The 15,412-nt window shown below is 41.1% G+C and overlaps 1 protein-coding gene across 1 annotated transcript in view; it reads left to right on the top strand.

The window, feature by feature from the left end:
* LOC141783216 (neural-cadherin) overlaps positions 1-15,412 on the top strand; it is a 335,373-nt gene that overhangs the window by 194,943 nt on the left and 125,018 nt on the right. Inside the window, exons 24-25 of the mRNA XM_074660373.1 lie at positions 2,345-2,529; positions 8,396-8,625. Of these exons, the coding sequence (XP_074516474.1) occupies positions 2,345-2,529; positions 8,396-8,625 (415 nt within the window). The remainder of the gene's footprint in view (positions 1-2,344; positions 2,530-8,395; positions 8,626-15,412) is intronic.

The following is a 15,412-nucleotide window of genomic DNA, read 5'->3' as shown; positions in this document are numbered from 1 at the left end:
CTGCCTTGGATCTCCTCCATAATCAAACGTGAATGAGCTCATTTGCTGTACAAGGGGAGCATGGAGACAAGGACCAAGTGAAATTGCTTCCTTGCATGTCTTTGTGCCTATTAGTCAGTCTCATTTTGCCCCGTGCCTTCCTCTCCCTAATGCATCGTCTCTGCTCACTTTCTGTTATTGTCCCTGGGGACATTTGGTTTACAACAGAAAACACTAAAACACAGAATAAAACCCTGCATAGAACACATGCCTGAGGGGGGGGGGGGAGAGTATTTGTATAGGTCTGTCTACATCTTGGACAGTTTGAACGGGTCCGAGAAGTGAAGCTAATGCAGAGGAGCCTTAAGCTTGCATTCTTTCAAAAAGCCAGCTGATTTATTACCTCAGTAAACATTGTAAACATGAGTTTATGGTCTCAATCGCTAGTTTAAAGTCTTCTTCAATACAGGATGATGTTGATTTAGTAAATTATGGTCCCATCTAGAGTCAAATAGACCATAAAGCAGGGGATGCTTTAGGGAGTGGCTACCTTGTGATTGACAGGTTGCCACCACGGGCGTTGTCCGGTCTGGGAGTTGTCCTTGTTTTCCCCTTTCACAGTGTGTTTTCAGTTCATTGAAGTTAACTGTTACCTTTTTGGTCGCCTAAAAATGTCTTGTTCAGCGTTTAGCAACCCTGTAGATAGACAAGAACACTGATGTTGGGAAATTCTGAAAAAGCCCAGATTACCTTCATTGACAGCTAAAGATGTCCCAAAACATCAACTACTATACAACAGTGAGTGGTCTGAGCGTTGCTGTTGTTCCAACAACTCCAACAGAGTGATATGTCTTTTCTCTAGCGGGTGGCATCAATTTCAGGAGTCTGAATCTCAAACTTTCAATCTTATATCATATCAATAATTTAAAGGGACAGTGTAACCGTGTGTAGAATTTAGGGGTATCTATTGGCATAAATGGAATATAATATTAATATTGGATCAAGTAACTTGTGAAAGATAAGGTTTGTCAAATATAGAAGGCTATCACTTCACATATATAAGCAACATATAAGTATTGGATAGGACTCAATATTGGCAACTACTAGGGCTTAGTCACCTAATTGGTTGTTATGGTCTTGGTCGACTAAGATTTATTTAGTTGATTAGTTGATTTGTATGCTTTTTACATGCTGAATGATTAATTTCTACGAAACTTATGAGCACATCTCTGGTAAAAATAATATTTAAAGTGGTGCTTTAGTGTGATTCTTTGTGGAGAAACTCAATTTTACAGATCTATGAACACAGGCAGAGCCCTGGAGCAGGGTTATGAGTTTTACCACTCACCCTAGCAGATACTAGAAATGTGCACATTGCACAAGGATGAGCCCAATGCTATGAGCCTCCTAAAATGGGTCCATGTCCACAATCATTTTTCAACTTTATATAGTTAGAGGGTTGCATGCCCTGCTCTGACACCGACACTGGACACCCACAGCAGAGCCTAGGGATAATATGAGTCGCTACCTTGAGAGGAGCGAGCCGTAACGTATTGTATAATGATGGGTCCGGTTGACTCTGACCCTAGAGACCATACGCACGCTGAATTTATTTCCACTTAGCCAGTTACCATGCCGACCTATGATGAGCAAATAACGGAAATTACTGGCCTCTGCGGACTCATTGACACGTCTGTAATAGCCTAATGACTAGTACCACGCCAGCGGTCAGTCCTATAGATTCAGTAGCTTGACCCTCTCAGGCTCTAAGCCATTAGAAAATAACTCAGGCTGGCCCGTGCAGCAGTCGCACTGTCCGCCTGTGGTGAAATTGGATGTTGCATACACACCAGCCAGTCTTGCGTGGAAGTAGGGCTGGGCAATATATCGATATTATATTGATATTGTGATATGAAACTAGATATTGTCTTAGATTTTTGATACGTAATATGGCATACATGTTTTCTTTTTCTTTTTGTTTTCAATTTTTTTCAAAGTGATGTAATTTTCGGAACTTACCAGACTGTTCTAGCTGATCTATTATTTGCTTTTACCCACTTAGCAGCCGTACACATGCCGCATCTAAAAACACATGGAAAATGCCAGCCGTGTCACTTTCATCATTTTATCCGATGTGCTTGGGAGGTTGTGTTCCTGTGGTTGGCTGTCTGAACACGTAAAAGGCAAATTTTCACGTGTTAATGCGTGAATCAACACGTGAAAATTTGTGAGAGGTTAAGCTCATTCACCCCTGCACAGGTTTCGGCTTGTGTGAATAGGAACAAATGCATTCAAATGGTGTACTCCAAATGTACAATCTTTCTAAACTGTTGTGGGTGTCTGCGTGTTTGTTCTTCCTCCTCAGTTACTTTATCCTGAACAAGCGAACAGGCTTCCTGATCATCAAGGAGAACGCCCCACCCGACGTCTATCAGTTCCAGGTCCGTGTGTCCGATGAGGTCTGGCCGGATGCCGTCTCTAGTGTCACCGTGCACGTGAGGGAGCTGCGAGACGAGGCCATCTATAACTCAGCGTCTCTCCGCCTGGCAGGTAAGATTGAACCCCCCCAGAGACACACACGCACCCCTGTCTCTGGTCGATAGTGGTCTGTGGTGTCACATATGAATGTCCTCCTTGACCTTTGACCCCTTCCCAGTTGATGCTGTGTATGGTTTTGGTCTGCTGATGTTGTTTGTGGTGTTCATTCAGTCCTTTGTACAGGGTCCCCCCCATAGCTGTCAAGTGGGATGTTATACACCAGTTTGTAGATGAAATTGTGTTATCATGTGACCATTATCAAGTTCCATTCTTAGAGTTTTCTCATTGGCTGTTGCTCTTTCAAAATTAAAAAGGCGGGAACAGTCTTTTCTGCAAATTAACCCATCCAGAGCGTTGCATCCGGCTCATGAAACTTGGACCAAGCTGTCAAACTAGGCAATCTAGTTCTAAAATGAAACAAGATTCAGCAGTGGCATAGCCTATTTCTATCTTAAAATGTTTTCAGAAGTAGATTTTGGTGGATTGTTTAGACAGAATAACAGAAAGTTTGCGAGCAGGCCGCCATGTTGTTTCCTGTTTGAAACGGCAAGTGGAAAACCAGGGACCAATCAGGTGCGTCCCCTAGTGTCTTCGCCGGACCTGGTGGACATATACTGCTGGATTTAACATTATAGACATAACCACTGACTATTTGTGTAACAATTTAGCCACAAATTCACAGACTGACCGTACACGGTCCAGACATACAGTATACTCGGTTTTGAGTCTTGTCTTCTTGACATTAATGCCAAAGTGCTTGACCGCTTTGTGCTATTACAGCAACAGATGGGACCCATAGCAATGCCAATTTGCGTTTAGCTGATTGAAGTCGAAACCTGTGCTCAACTTAGTACTGCTGACATGGGAGCGCTGGGGAATGTGGCCATTATTTGCGCACTTGTCTCCAGTCATAGAAAATTCATGAGCGCTGATTACTGTTTGCTTTAGTTTGCAGTGTTTCACAGGACTGTCACACTCTCAGTTAAAGATGTTTCCTTAGCAAAAGATTACACCCATTATTAATCCCTCTGCCCTGACTCATGGGATTTCAGTTGTCGTTGGCGCGCGCACAGGAAAAGCCTGTTTCCATTACTTATGCTGGCGAAATAATTAGTAGAGAGGTTCTGCTCAGCCAGCACATTCTCCTCACCATGTTGAGCAGCATCCATCATTACCTGATGTACAGCACATCGGCTGTCTGCTCAGAATTAAATTCGCTTTAGAGAAATGGGACATGGCTGAAGGATTTTTATGATTTCAGAGATATTGAAATAGAAGCAGAGGGGGAGGCCAGAGCGTGCACTCTGAAGATGGGAGGAGAGGAGAGGAGAGAGAGAGAGAGAAGGAAAGGATGGAAGGGAGAGTCGAGCCTCATATAAGTAGATAAAAGGATTTGCCTCTCATTCTGAAAACGGGGCTGAGGTAAATTAATGTGCGCCAAACCCGGAGACGGCACGGTGGAGAACAGCTGGCGCCCACATTTTAATATTCCTGTAAAGGGAATTGAATCCGTTCTCAAATTGTAGACGAGCAAATGTGTGTTTAAGATGAATAATGGGAATCAAAATGAAAGAAACTGATCTTGTTTTTTAGCGAATTAAACCATTTTTCATCCATTTAATTTAGAATGATAAGGTAAGGTTTGTCAACAACTTCCCCCTGATGGGTGGTCACTTCATTGAGGAATTTTTAAATGGCAACACTGTCATCAAAGCGCTGTTATCTGCAGAGCGTATTGATTTTAATATGCCCCGGCCAGAGAGCACTGGTGTCACCACTGGTATCAAAATCACTTTTAACCTGCAGTTCAGCTCTGAACAAACTCACCGACAAAATATAAGTTTTGAGGTTTCAAAGCAAAAATGCAATATCAAGGATTAATGACTTTCAGATCATCCTGAGGTGTAGGCAAGCTACCAAAACAGTGGTGTGTGTGTGTGTGTGCGTGCGGAGGATATGTAACAGAAGCCATTTCCAGGATTTTATTTTTTCATGTGGAGTAAACAGTCCCATTGATTCTCTGTCTCGGGGATTATGAAAATATTCTACTTATAGCATTACTTACACCCTCCTTGACATTCTAAATCCCATTTCAAGAACAAATGTGAAATGCAATGAGGACGCACAAAGAACGCACTAGTTAAGTCTGCCTTGCTGAGATTAAGGCTTCCTCCCTCGCTCCCTCTCCCTCCCTCCCTCTCTCTTTCAATATTGATGGAAAGGTAAAAAAAAAAAAAAAAAATGTGGTAAACAAAAAGTCCTTGAAACGTCCACATACTAGTTTAGAGAGTGAAATGCATAGTGCTCAGGGGGAAAGCACATAATGAATGCATACGCTCCATACAGCAGGCTGATGTGGTCTGTGTTACATGATGAAGGGACTTCAACAGAAGGTCTCTCTTTTCACATCACATTGTGCGATCAATACACAGAAAAATTGGGAAAATATCTTGCAGGGATTATATGTGACATACTGTACCTGAAACTTCCTTCACCTCCCTTACTGATCTGACACTATAATCATCACTCATATCACTCCCTGTTACTGTCCTTGTTGACGTCAGTTTATGAGCCTGCTGTGTTCCATTAAAAGAGCAGTGGAATGAAAGATGCAAGAAATGCCACGAAACCTCATTGTCTTGTTTTTCTGTGGATGAGGGGAAGATGTTAGGATCTTGTACTGCTGCACCACCATGTCAATTTGTGCCATTTTCAGATTTGAATTATGGCTGTGACAGTGATTATTTTCATTACCAATCAAAGGGGCAATGCACCGACTTTATTAGCGCTGTCAATTGATAAAAAAATAAATAATCGTGATTAATCGCATGATTATTCAAAGTTAATCGTGATTAATGGTAAATTAATTTTTAGATTTGTCAAGTATTTAATACTCTTATCAACATTGGAGTCGACAAATATGCTTGCTCTATGCAAATGTATGTATATATTTATAATTGAAAATCAATGAACAACACAAAACAATGACAAATATTGTCCAGAAACCCTCACAGGTACTGCATTTAGCATTAAAAAAGTATGCTCAAATCATAACATGGCAAACTGCAGCCCAACAGGCAACAACAGCTGTCAGTGTTCTGACTTGACTGCGACTTGCCCCAAACTGCATGTGATTATCATAAAGTTGGCATGTCTGTAAAGGGAAGACTCGTGGGTACCCATAGAACCCATTTTCATTCACATATCTTGAGGTCAGAGGTCAAGGGACCCCCGTTTTTTTACGATATGTCCCCTTCAAAACCATGGCATCGCAGGTGAGACATCTGTCGGTTCTCCACTAGCAGCACATGAGAAAACAAAATAAATCATTAATCATAGTGCTTTAAATGATCTACTGGTTACCTCTCAAGTCAAATTGTGTAGAGTAAAACAATTTCATGGGAAGGCACAGCAGTTTTCTTTCAGCCAAGAGACAATATTGTAACACCTGCTTATCGTTTGTGGAAGCTCCTTTTAAAAATGTTTCAAGGTAGTTTTCAAGACTTCAAAAGTCCTCAAAACTAAAAAGAAAAAAATCCTCAATTGACTTGTTCACCTTTTAAAAACGGCTCCACTGTGTTTCAGTCGGGCTAAGACTTCTGTCGGGAAGAATCACAACACACTGCACAAAGACCATAATAGTGTTTGTCCTTTCTCACTGCTTTGTTTCAGTCTTTCTCACAACAGCATACAGCTACATGAGTAGGATATTAATCCCTTTTTTGCACCTATTTGTGTGAAACCACAAGCCTACGGGCGGGAGTGCGCCTGTGCACCGCCGCCTCGACTCCAATGAAGCCTCTGGCAAGGAGAAAGCAGTAGTGAGTTGTGAGGTTGGATCAAAGCCAGGTGCAAAGGCTGCCACTCTGTGTTAGGAGTTACTACCCTCTCCCCCCCAGCCCCCATCCCTCCTGACTGTCTCTCTGTCTGCCTGTGTCCTTGTTTCTCCCGCCGGACTGACTGATGGGAGCTGACATTAGCCTCGATCCCTCACGCTGTATCCGCTGAGCCCATTCTGAGCCCCCTGTCTTGTCTCTTAATGCCTAGGCTCTGTCTCCCTCTACGCACTCACAAACCTAATCACCCAGCCCAACCCTTTTTATATATACGTGTGTCTGTGTGTATTCTTCTACTTCTGTCTCTGTGAGAACCAGTTTGAGTCTCAGGATGTCGATTATGAAGACATTTTTGTGACGTAGGACAGTTTTCTGGTAGTCCTTCGAATCAGTCCTCAAGTTAAAGGAAAGGCTCACATTTTTTTTTCAAGTCTGTCTTAAAACAACGCACACATGCCCACATGTGTAATGAATTAAATTTTGGTCACAGTACTTGCTGTGACCTGCTCCCCCTGTCCATGCTGGCCTAGAAGAGATCCCTTCCTAGTGTGATCTTAAAGGTCCCATATTGTAAAAAGTGAGATTTCCACGTCTTTTTTTTGTTATAAAGCAGGTCGAGGTTCTTTATACATACTGTGAAAGTATCAAAATTAGGGCTGTCAAAGGTAACGCACATTTGTTTTAACGCAACCAGTTCCTTTAACGCATTAACGCAATCAATCTTTCGGAGGTTGTAGCGGGCTCTGTTTTAAAGCTAGAGTAAAGAACCGGGCCATACTAGCTTGAAGGAGGATAAATAACGCTCAAAACTTAAACAAGATTTTGGCATGTGCATTTTCAAAGGGGTCCCTTGACCTGAAAATGGTTGCTATGGGTACCCACGAGTCTCTCCTTTACATACATGCCAACTTTATGATAATCACATGCAGTTTGGGGCAAGTCATAGTCAAGTCAGCACACTGACACACTGACAGCTGTTGTTGCCTGTTGGGCTGCTGTTTGCCATGTTATGATTTGAGCATATTTGTTTATGCTACATGCAGTACCTGTGAGGGTTTCTGGTCAATATTTGTCATTGTTTTGTGTTGTTAATTTATTTCCAATGACAAATATACACATACATTTGCATAAAGCAGCATATTTGCCCACTCCCATGTTGATAACACTATGATATACTTGACAAATCTCCCTTTAAGGTACATTTTGAACAGATAAAAAAATGTGTGATTAATTTACGATTAATCGTGATTAACTTTAGACAATCATGTGATTAATCGCGATTACATATTTTAATCGATTGACAGCTCTATTGTAAACTGCTCATATTTTGTGTGGAACATTGGATCCAAACATGGACCCAGACCAGAGGCCCAAGTCTCTGGAAGGGTTCTTGTAATACAAGCCAAGCTTGTTTCTGATGGTCTTTAACCTGATCTCAGCCGTGACACATCAGACATGTTCTTAATCTTGACAAATGCCAATAGTCAGTAGATTATGCTTAAAGTTGATCTTGTTTTTTATCATCTGTTCTTATGGACATAACTGTCAAATCTGGTCCTTAAACATACAACTGTGACGTGCTAAACCACACGAGCTGGACTGTTTTGGGGAAATAAAACGAGAGCAAGATTCCTTTCTTCCTCAAGAGCCTGCTGTGTGGTATGATTAGAAATTTAACCACACATTGTCAAGAGTGTAATTACCTTTAACTGGCACAGTATTGAAAATCTAAAAACCAATCACTACCCTCACCTGCAAGCACACACACACACACACACAGGAAAACAGGCACGCAGTACCGACACAAAATTACCTACCAAACAAAAGATTTTGTCAGATAAAGTGAGCCATGTTCAATAATTTATCATCACAGCTCCGCTCTCCAGTGTTCTGGACTATTTTTTTTTTTTAGTTTAGCTCTTGGGCCCAGTTTGAAAATAATTGGATTTATCCTTGAGCAGGAGTGGAAATAATGAGGCCACTTCTATACAGTCTACGATTCCAATCGTGTGCATATGTGTGTGTGTGTGTGTGTTCCTCAGACATCACAGCAAAGGAGTTCATTGAACTGAGAGGAAAGCAGCGGAGCCGCTACGAGCTGCTGCTGGACTTCCTGTCTGAGATGCTCTCCGTTCCACCTGATGATGTCAACATCTTTAGCCTAATGGACGTGAAGGAGCAAATGCTGGATGTTCGCTTTGCAGTGCACGGTGGCCCCTCCTTCCTCCAGCCCGAGAAAATCCACGGTTATCTGGCCGCCCACAAGCAGAAGGTAGGTCATCGTTTGCGTTCTTTAGCCTTTTATCCGTATCGATACTTAAAGGTAGACACAATCGATTCCTTACAATCTGGTTGTTTAGTTTGGCTGGTGGCTGCGCTCCGATTCCAGGACTTGATTGATTGGCAACGCAACCTCTTGAATGACATGCACATAATCTACATAGCGAAATCTAACCAGATGCACACCAGTGAGCAAGTGCACTACAAAGGCAGTGGGATAAGTCAAGCCACAGAGAAAATCCCATATGGGACACTTGTTGGTTGCAGGCAGCCGTTTTGCCTCTGGCTATGTTTTTGCTGAAGCCTGCGTTAAATTCCAACAAATCAAATATGTCAGTCAAAATGTGGGACGTTGTCTCTGTTTGCTAGATGCAGGACTGACACACAACATAGTACACAACCGCATCAGTAATAAAACTGTTAAGATGGAGCAGTGTGTCAAATATATTGGACCCTGCACACGAAGCTCATTTTAGAACGACACATTTCTGACATCCGTAAGTGCTGTCATCCATAAACTCAAAGCAGTTTCTGTTGTTTCCCACTTTGGTTTATTTCTCAGGAAAGGCATCCTTGAACTGACTTGATATGCGTGAATATGCTTGTGTGCGGGGGTTGGGCGATATTGAAATTCCTCTACGGATAATATTGCTTTAAGAAATACGACATACGATATTATCGTCCAAAAACAGGGCAAGCTGAGATAGGGCTGCACGATTTTGGCCAAAATGATAATTGTGATTATTTTTTATAGGGACAAAATATTTGTATTGCAATTTCACATTTAAAAAAACAGAGCGCTGATGGAAGTGATTCCATGTCGTGCTTCATTCCAACCATGAAAAACTCTAAATGTTTTCCTTTTACTTTGCTATAGTCATCTATAGTGGTGAAAGTAGTGAAAAAGTTAATTTCAGACCCTGGGTAAAGCATAGAGAAAGCTAGAGAAAAAGATACAGAGAGAAAGTGAGACTGGATATAGAACTAAATTCATAACAGGTGTTGCATAATTGAATATCGTTCTGTTATCGTGGACACGTGTGGACCATTACCTTGGCCAACAAATATCGTGTTGAACGATAATCTCGTCACATCGCCCAACATTAAGGTGTGCATATATGTCTCCCAGATGGATAACCAAAGTGTCTGTTCATCTAATTTAACATTAAGCAGGTGGACCCGTCTAACCTGCTTTCACAACAGTGTTTGCTTGTAACGGTGGCATCGCAGCAGCTATGTTCTGGGTTCACACCTGGGTTTCTCCTTTGATCTCTTTTGTCTGAAAACAACTCTCCGTTGCAGCCCTAACAGACTAATGGACATAAAACAAAAACAACAACAGAATGTATTTTTCATGATACTGATGCTCATTTGTCCTCTTGTCCTCTTGCCTTGGACTGAGGTAGCAATTTGTCTACTGGCAACTTTGGTGAACTATTTTCATTATAGAAATAAGGACATTTCAAACATTTCTATATTACAGTGTACGAACTCTGAACAAACACTTTCCCAAAAGGCATTGCTTATTAGGGGTGTATCAGTATATCAATCGATATATCAAAATATTGATTCAATGATCAAAGATCCAATATCCTCAATGCAAAGGGAAAATATTGATACATATCGTCATCTTTAAGATACATCTTTATTTTTAAATTTCTACTATACATGTATTATTTTTTATTAAAAAAGAAGATTGGAAAAAAAAAGATGTTTTTCATGTATATGTCTGGAAGAGCTCAGTTAAAAAAATGTCAAATCATATTTTAGTTGCTTTATGAGAGTTGATCATCTCGTATCAATTGAAGGCCCCTAAATTGAATCAAATAAAAGTTGTATTTGTCGACTTTGATTCCGCGTTACGTGCATCAATACTGTGTATCCTGGGTGCACCGGACCGTGACCCCCGTACCATGACGAATACACAAACCCTTAGAGGCCTAGTCAGAAGTCATCATCCACATCATAGTATATTTATTGAAACTGTTGGTGGGGGAAGCACATGCATCATTTATATTATCACTGAATATAAACACAGTACAGAGTGCAGCAAAACCACAAACCCATCAACCAACACAAACCTGTGGCGATGGAATTGTAATTTTTCAGACTAATGTAACCTTTTACATGGAGGACATTTTCACTGCGAGCCAGGTATTGTGCGTGCTGGCTCGCAGTCAATGCTTTTTGGGACACTTGAATAAAACCGAGCCATTGTTAATGTTCTTACTAACACCTGCACCTATTGTCTGCTGTGAGAAAAGGCCTGTTTCAATTTGAATTGTGATTGTTTTTTTATTTTTAAATTACACTCCAAGCCTGCATTAGGGGTTTCAATATTATCCTAGAAAGCATAATGGCAAACGTAACCATTTTGGGTTATTTTTCAAACAAGTCAGCCAGAGAAAAGTCAACTTGAAATAGTGCCAGTAAGTCCTGTCTGACTTTGTAAAACTAGCTTAATGATATCTAACGGACGCCCCCTAAATGACTCTGTTGACAGCTCTACATTGTAGCAGCTCGAGCTAACATTAGCGTCACAAACTGACAGGAAGAGCTGCTTCACAGCCCCAAATCCTGGGAAGATTCAGAGCTTTTATGGTAATACCCTTAAATAAAATGCTTAAACTGGGAGATTCTGATTATACTGTTTCAGTTGCAAGTCATTTACATTAGTCAACTAAAGCCTAACTGAGAATGACGTGATGCCCTCAGCACTCTGTTAGTCAGTTTTGAGAAGAAAAGAAATCACATTCTACTCTAGCGTCGGCATACTTTGGACGTTGGCAGAAATAAACATGGGAAGAATGAAGGGAACAGAGTAAGTGCACCACTTGAAACCTTAAGCAGATCCAAAAGCAGGTGCAAAATGCCCATTCCGATATTTGTTAAAAGTGCCAGCACTGAGTCTGAATGCTCCCCTCTGGGTATGAAAGCATTGTGAGAACAGCTCTCTCAACCAGGGAGCAGCTGCTTACTCTCCACCAGATTTTGGTAGAGCCATTCTCACCTGTCTAATTCAACCACTCTTATGTACGGCAGGTGTGAAATCATTTAGCACCGCACTTGTAGTATTTTTTTAAGAGGAAAAGTAGCAGCACAATGATCTTAAACATACAGACAAGGAAACCAAGATGCTTTCAGGACCAAAGGGTTGTCTGTTCTTGACTTTCTTGACATTGGTTCAATGATCTTTCACTTCATCAAGAGAAGACAATAATAAGCCCCCGAAACAAGCAAGAAGTTTATGCTGATATCTTTCTGTCGTAATTGTCAAAGACTTCAGTAAACTTCACTTATTTACTGTCTGTCTGCAAATATTAAATATGATAACTATGTGTAACTTCATGTTAACTTGCCCAATTATTTCCTGTCCCTTCAAATTGTGTATAAACGAGGTTACATTTCCTACACAGTTCATCTGATGTGAGTGTGAATGTAAAAACAACTCTCCAATTAAAGCTGAGAGTTGCCACTTTTTATTTCAAAACCAAACAACAGAAAATGTGTCACCTTACCACTGCTGTATGACTTTATCTGTATCTTTTGTCACTTTTATATTTTATGGTCCAATTCAACACGGAGAAAGATTAAATATGTCAGTGTCCTCATCTATCATAGAGTTGATCACAAAGAAGATCTGCATGAAATTGTGTGGAATTAAGCAATCCGAAGGATAGTATCACTGAACTGATTAGCATATACTGTATGGCTGTCAGCTCATTTTGTTGTCGTGGTTATGTTACTTTATAGTACTTACATTTGTACTGTATAATGCACTCAATACCTATTATCCAGGCTTTTTTCCATATGTGTCGAATTCTCAATGCTTCCACACGTAACGTCTTAGATTGTGTCTTGAGTAACTGTTCGGCATGGCTTTCTAGCTTCCTTCCTCAATAAAAATTAATGGGATTTTTCCATTGGGTTTTGGATTACTGCGGAAAATAAACTCTGTGGCAAACAAACGTTTATGATACGCACACATTTTGTTCAGTTCACACTTCAGTTCACTTCTCACTTTTATGATTTTTGTAGTATGAATGCAATTGGCAGAGGTTAAAAGCTAACGTTAGGCTATAAACAAACTTGAGACTCACATGAACCTGAGTATACACAACGAGGCTGGGAAAGCGGACGAGTCGGCGTGATGGCGTTTAGTAGTCTCATTTAGCCTTTTTTAAGACAAATAAAAGCATCAGACTTCATAAGTGGGATATTTACTGAAGTATTTTATATCATAGAATAAAACGTTCTGTTTTCATTTCTTGGACATTAAAACTTAGAAACATGTTCTAGTAGTAACCCCAAATGAACCTGGAAATGAGCATGATATGTCTCCTTTAAGAACAAGACACTCCCTGCCGTGGTTATACACAGAATTTTGAGTTCAGAAAAATTTTTTTTCTGAAGAACAGTGATTACTTGAATCAAAGCAAACTAGCTATATATTAACTTTGTAATGGAAAATGACCATGATAACTAAAAAGAAAGAACAAAAACATTCTCTGTATTTAAACAGTTTGTTTAATTTGAATACATTGGAGTGATACAAAAATACCCAAACGTACTATTTCAGATTAGATCACGCAGATGTCCATCCTGAAATTAAGAAAGTCTTGTCTTCTTCTGAGACACTCGTACAAAGGTTTTGAAAAAAGAAAGACTACAGAGAGAGAGAGAGAAAGAGAGAGAGAGAGAAGCCCACTGCTAAGTGGGCTTCTCTCTCTCTCTGTTTTCTAAAAATCATAAGCCTTAAATGGTTTCAAATGGAAGTCTTCCTTAATTGATGGCTGATTCATGTGCCAAATCGTTTTCCCAAAAGACCTACTCATGTTGCCAAAGACACAGCTTGTGTATTTTGTCTGAACGGGCCACCCGTGGAGAACATTTTCCGATTTCTTTTTAGTGTCAGTCATGCACACTGGTCTCCACAGATCATTCTCCACCGACAAACCATTTCTGTTATTTAGGACACGAGGAAACGAGACCTGATTTAGGCCATTGTCTTGGACAGTTTTTTTTCTGGGCCAACCTAGGGGGAAAATTATTTCTACTTTATTCATCGTCCATGAGTGTGGAACATCCTTTTAAATCCAACCCAATTTGACTCTTAACAGAAATACACAGTGTGGATTATGCCTGTAATACTTTGGTTATTGCAGTCACATGGAGGAGAAAAAAAAAAAAAAACACCCAACAGAACTGTGCTCTGTGAAATGAGAAAGGTGTGTAAGATGTCACAGATGCTCCTATATTTAGTCGTAAAGTGTCTTAATATATTACATTTCAGGCACTAGAGAGGGCAGGCTAAGCAGCATTTCAAACGTGGAAAAGCATATCATCATAGGGTTAGTAAAAAAAACAAGCGTTTCACTTCATCACACTGACGCTCCCTGGCCGCTGGCTTCAGTCAGACCTCATTTCACGTCTCAAAAGTCTGAATGGGAGTAGGAGGCCTGTATGTGTGAGTGTGTGTGTGCGAGAGAGAGAGAGAGAGAGAGAGAGAGAGAGAGCGTGAACCATAGTAAGTTGAATTGTACGCATTTCACCAGCAGGGAGAGAAAGAGCGAGAGCTGACCTGAAGTCCTCAGAGGGAGTGAGCCATGCTGTATTTGCATGTGTGTGTGTGTGTGTGTGTGTGTGTGTGTGTGTGTGTGTGTTAGGGGGGGGAGAACCTGCAAATCTAGAGTCCAGTCACGGCCACGGTGGTCAGTTCAGGTCAATCACAGCACTCAACCCTTTTTGCCTCTCTCTTAGCTTCTTACCTGGTCACCCTCTCTTTGTTTCACGTGGCTATTGTCGAGTAAGAAAAGAGGTGAAAGATTAGAGATGTGGAGAAAAGCATGCGAGTATATGATTGAAGCTTTTAGGATGAGAAAGGCACGTCCGCGGCAGAGAGGGAGAAGCAGAGAGGGAGCGAGGGAGAGGGAGAGAGAGATGTGTTAGCGTAGAGGTAGCTCAGGCTTTCAGGTGTGATTTGTGAGGATGGCGCCGAGCGTTTCATCTGAATTCAGCCAGGTTCTCCGGAGAAGACGTTGATCAGAATGAGATGTGAAGCGTGGCGATGGAGAGGATGAACGAGAGCTGGAGAGATAGGGGGGACTGGTGAATGAGAAATAAAGAGGAAGGGGAAGGAGGAGGGGTGGAATGAGAGAGGAGGGGAAAGGGGGCGCAGAAACCGACGCTTTTTATTAATGCTCTCAATTCTCCAGTAATGCCTCAGAAGAAAAACTTTATTCCTTACGTCTCTCTATTTCTCCCCGCTCTACCTCTAATAATGGAAGTTATCCCTCAGTGTTTTCAATCCAGCACGCCCCACTTGACTTTTAATGATACTACATTGGTTTTCCACTTTTTTTTAAAAGTCATTGGTATGGCTCTCAGATACCAAGGTTCATCTTGTCATTATATTAATGTGGCCCCCGCGGGCAGTGGAGAGGATTGTGGAAGCCTCTCAGTGGACTGGTACAATAGTCTAAGGAACAATACCTCCCTCTGGTCCTTTGTTACTTGCTATACACACCGTCCCGCCTTTTGAAGGATCCAACGTATGCCTCTCTGTACATTTCCTCAACATATGGGGGACTATATACAAAAGATGGGGCATGCTGATTCATTTTCAGCCATGTAGGCTTTGGGGATTAACTTACTCCAGTGCGGGTTAAAGTATTTTCTAGAGAAACACATTTAGATGGACTATTGAGCAGCGAGATATATATTTCAAAATATAATGACAGAATGACACAATGAAAAAGAAAAAAGAATGAAAGAAAAAA

This window comes from Sebastes fasciatus, chromosome 2 (assembly GCF_043250625.1).
Source record: "Sebastes fasciatus isolate fSebFas1 chromosome 2, fSebFas1.pri, whole genome shotgun sequence".
In the NCBI taxonomy this organism is placed as follows: Eukaryota; Metazoa; Chordata; class Actinopteri; order Perciformes; family Sebastidae; genus Sebastes; species Sebastes fasciatus.
The sequence above is the reverse complement of the archived record's forward strand: the minus strand, read 5'-3'. Positions and strand labels throughout refer to the sequence as shown.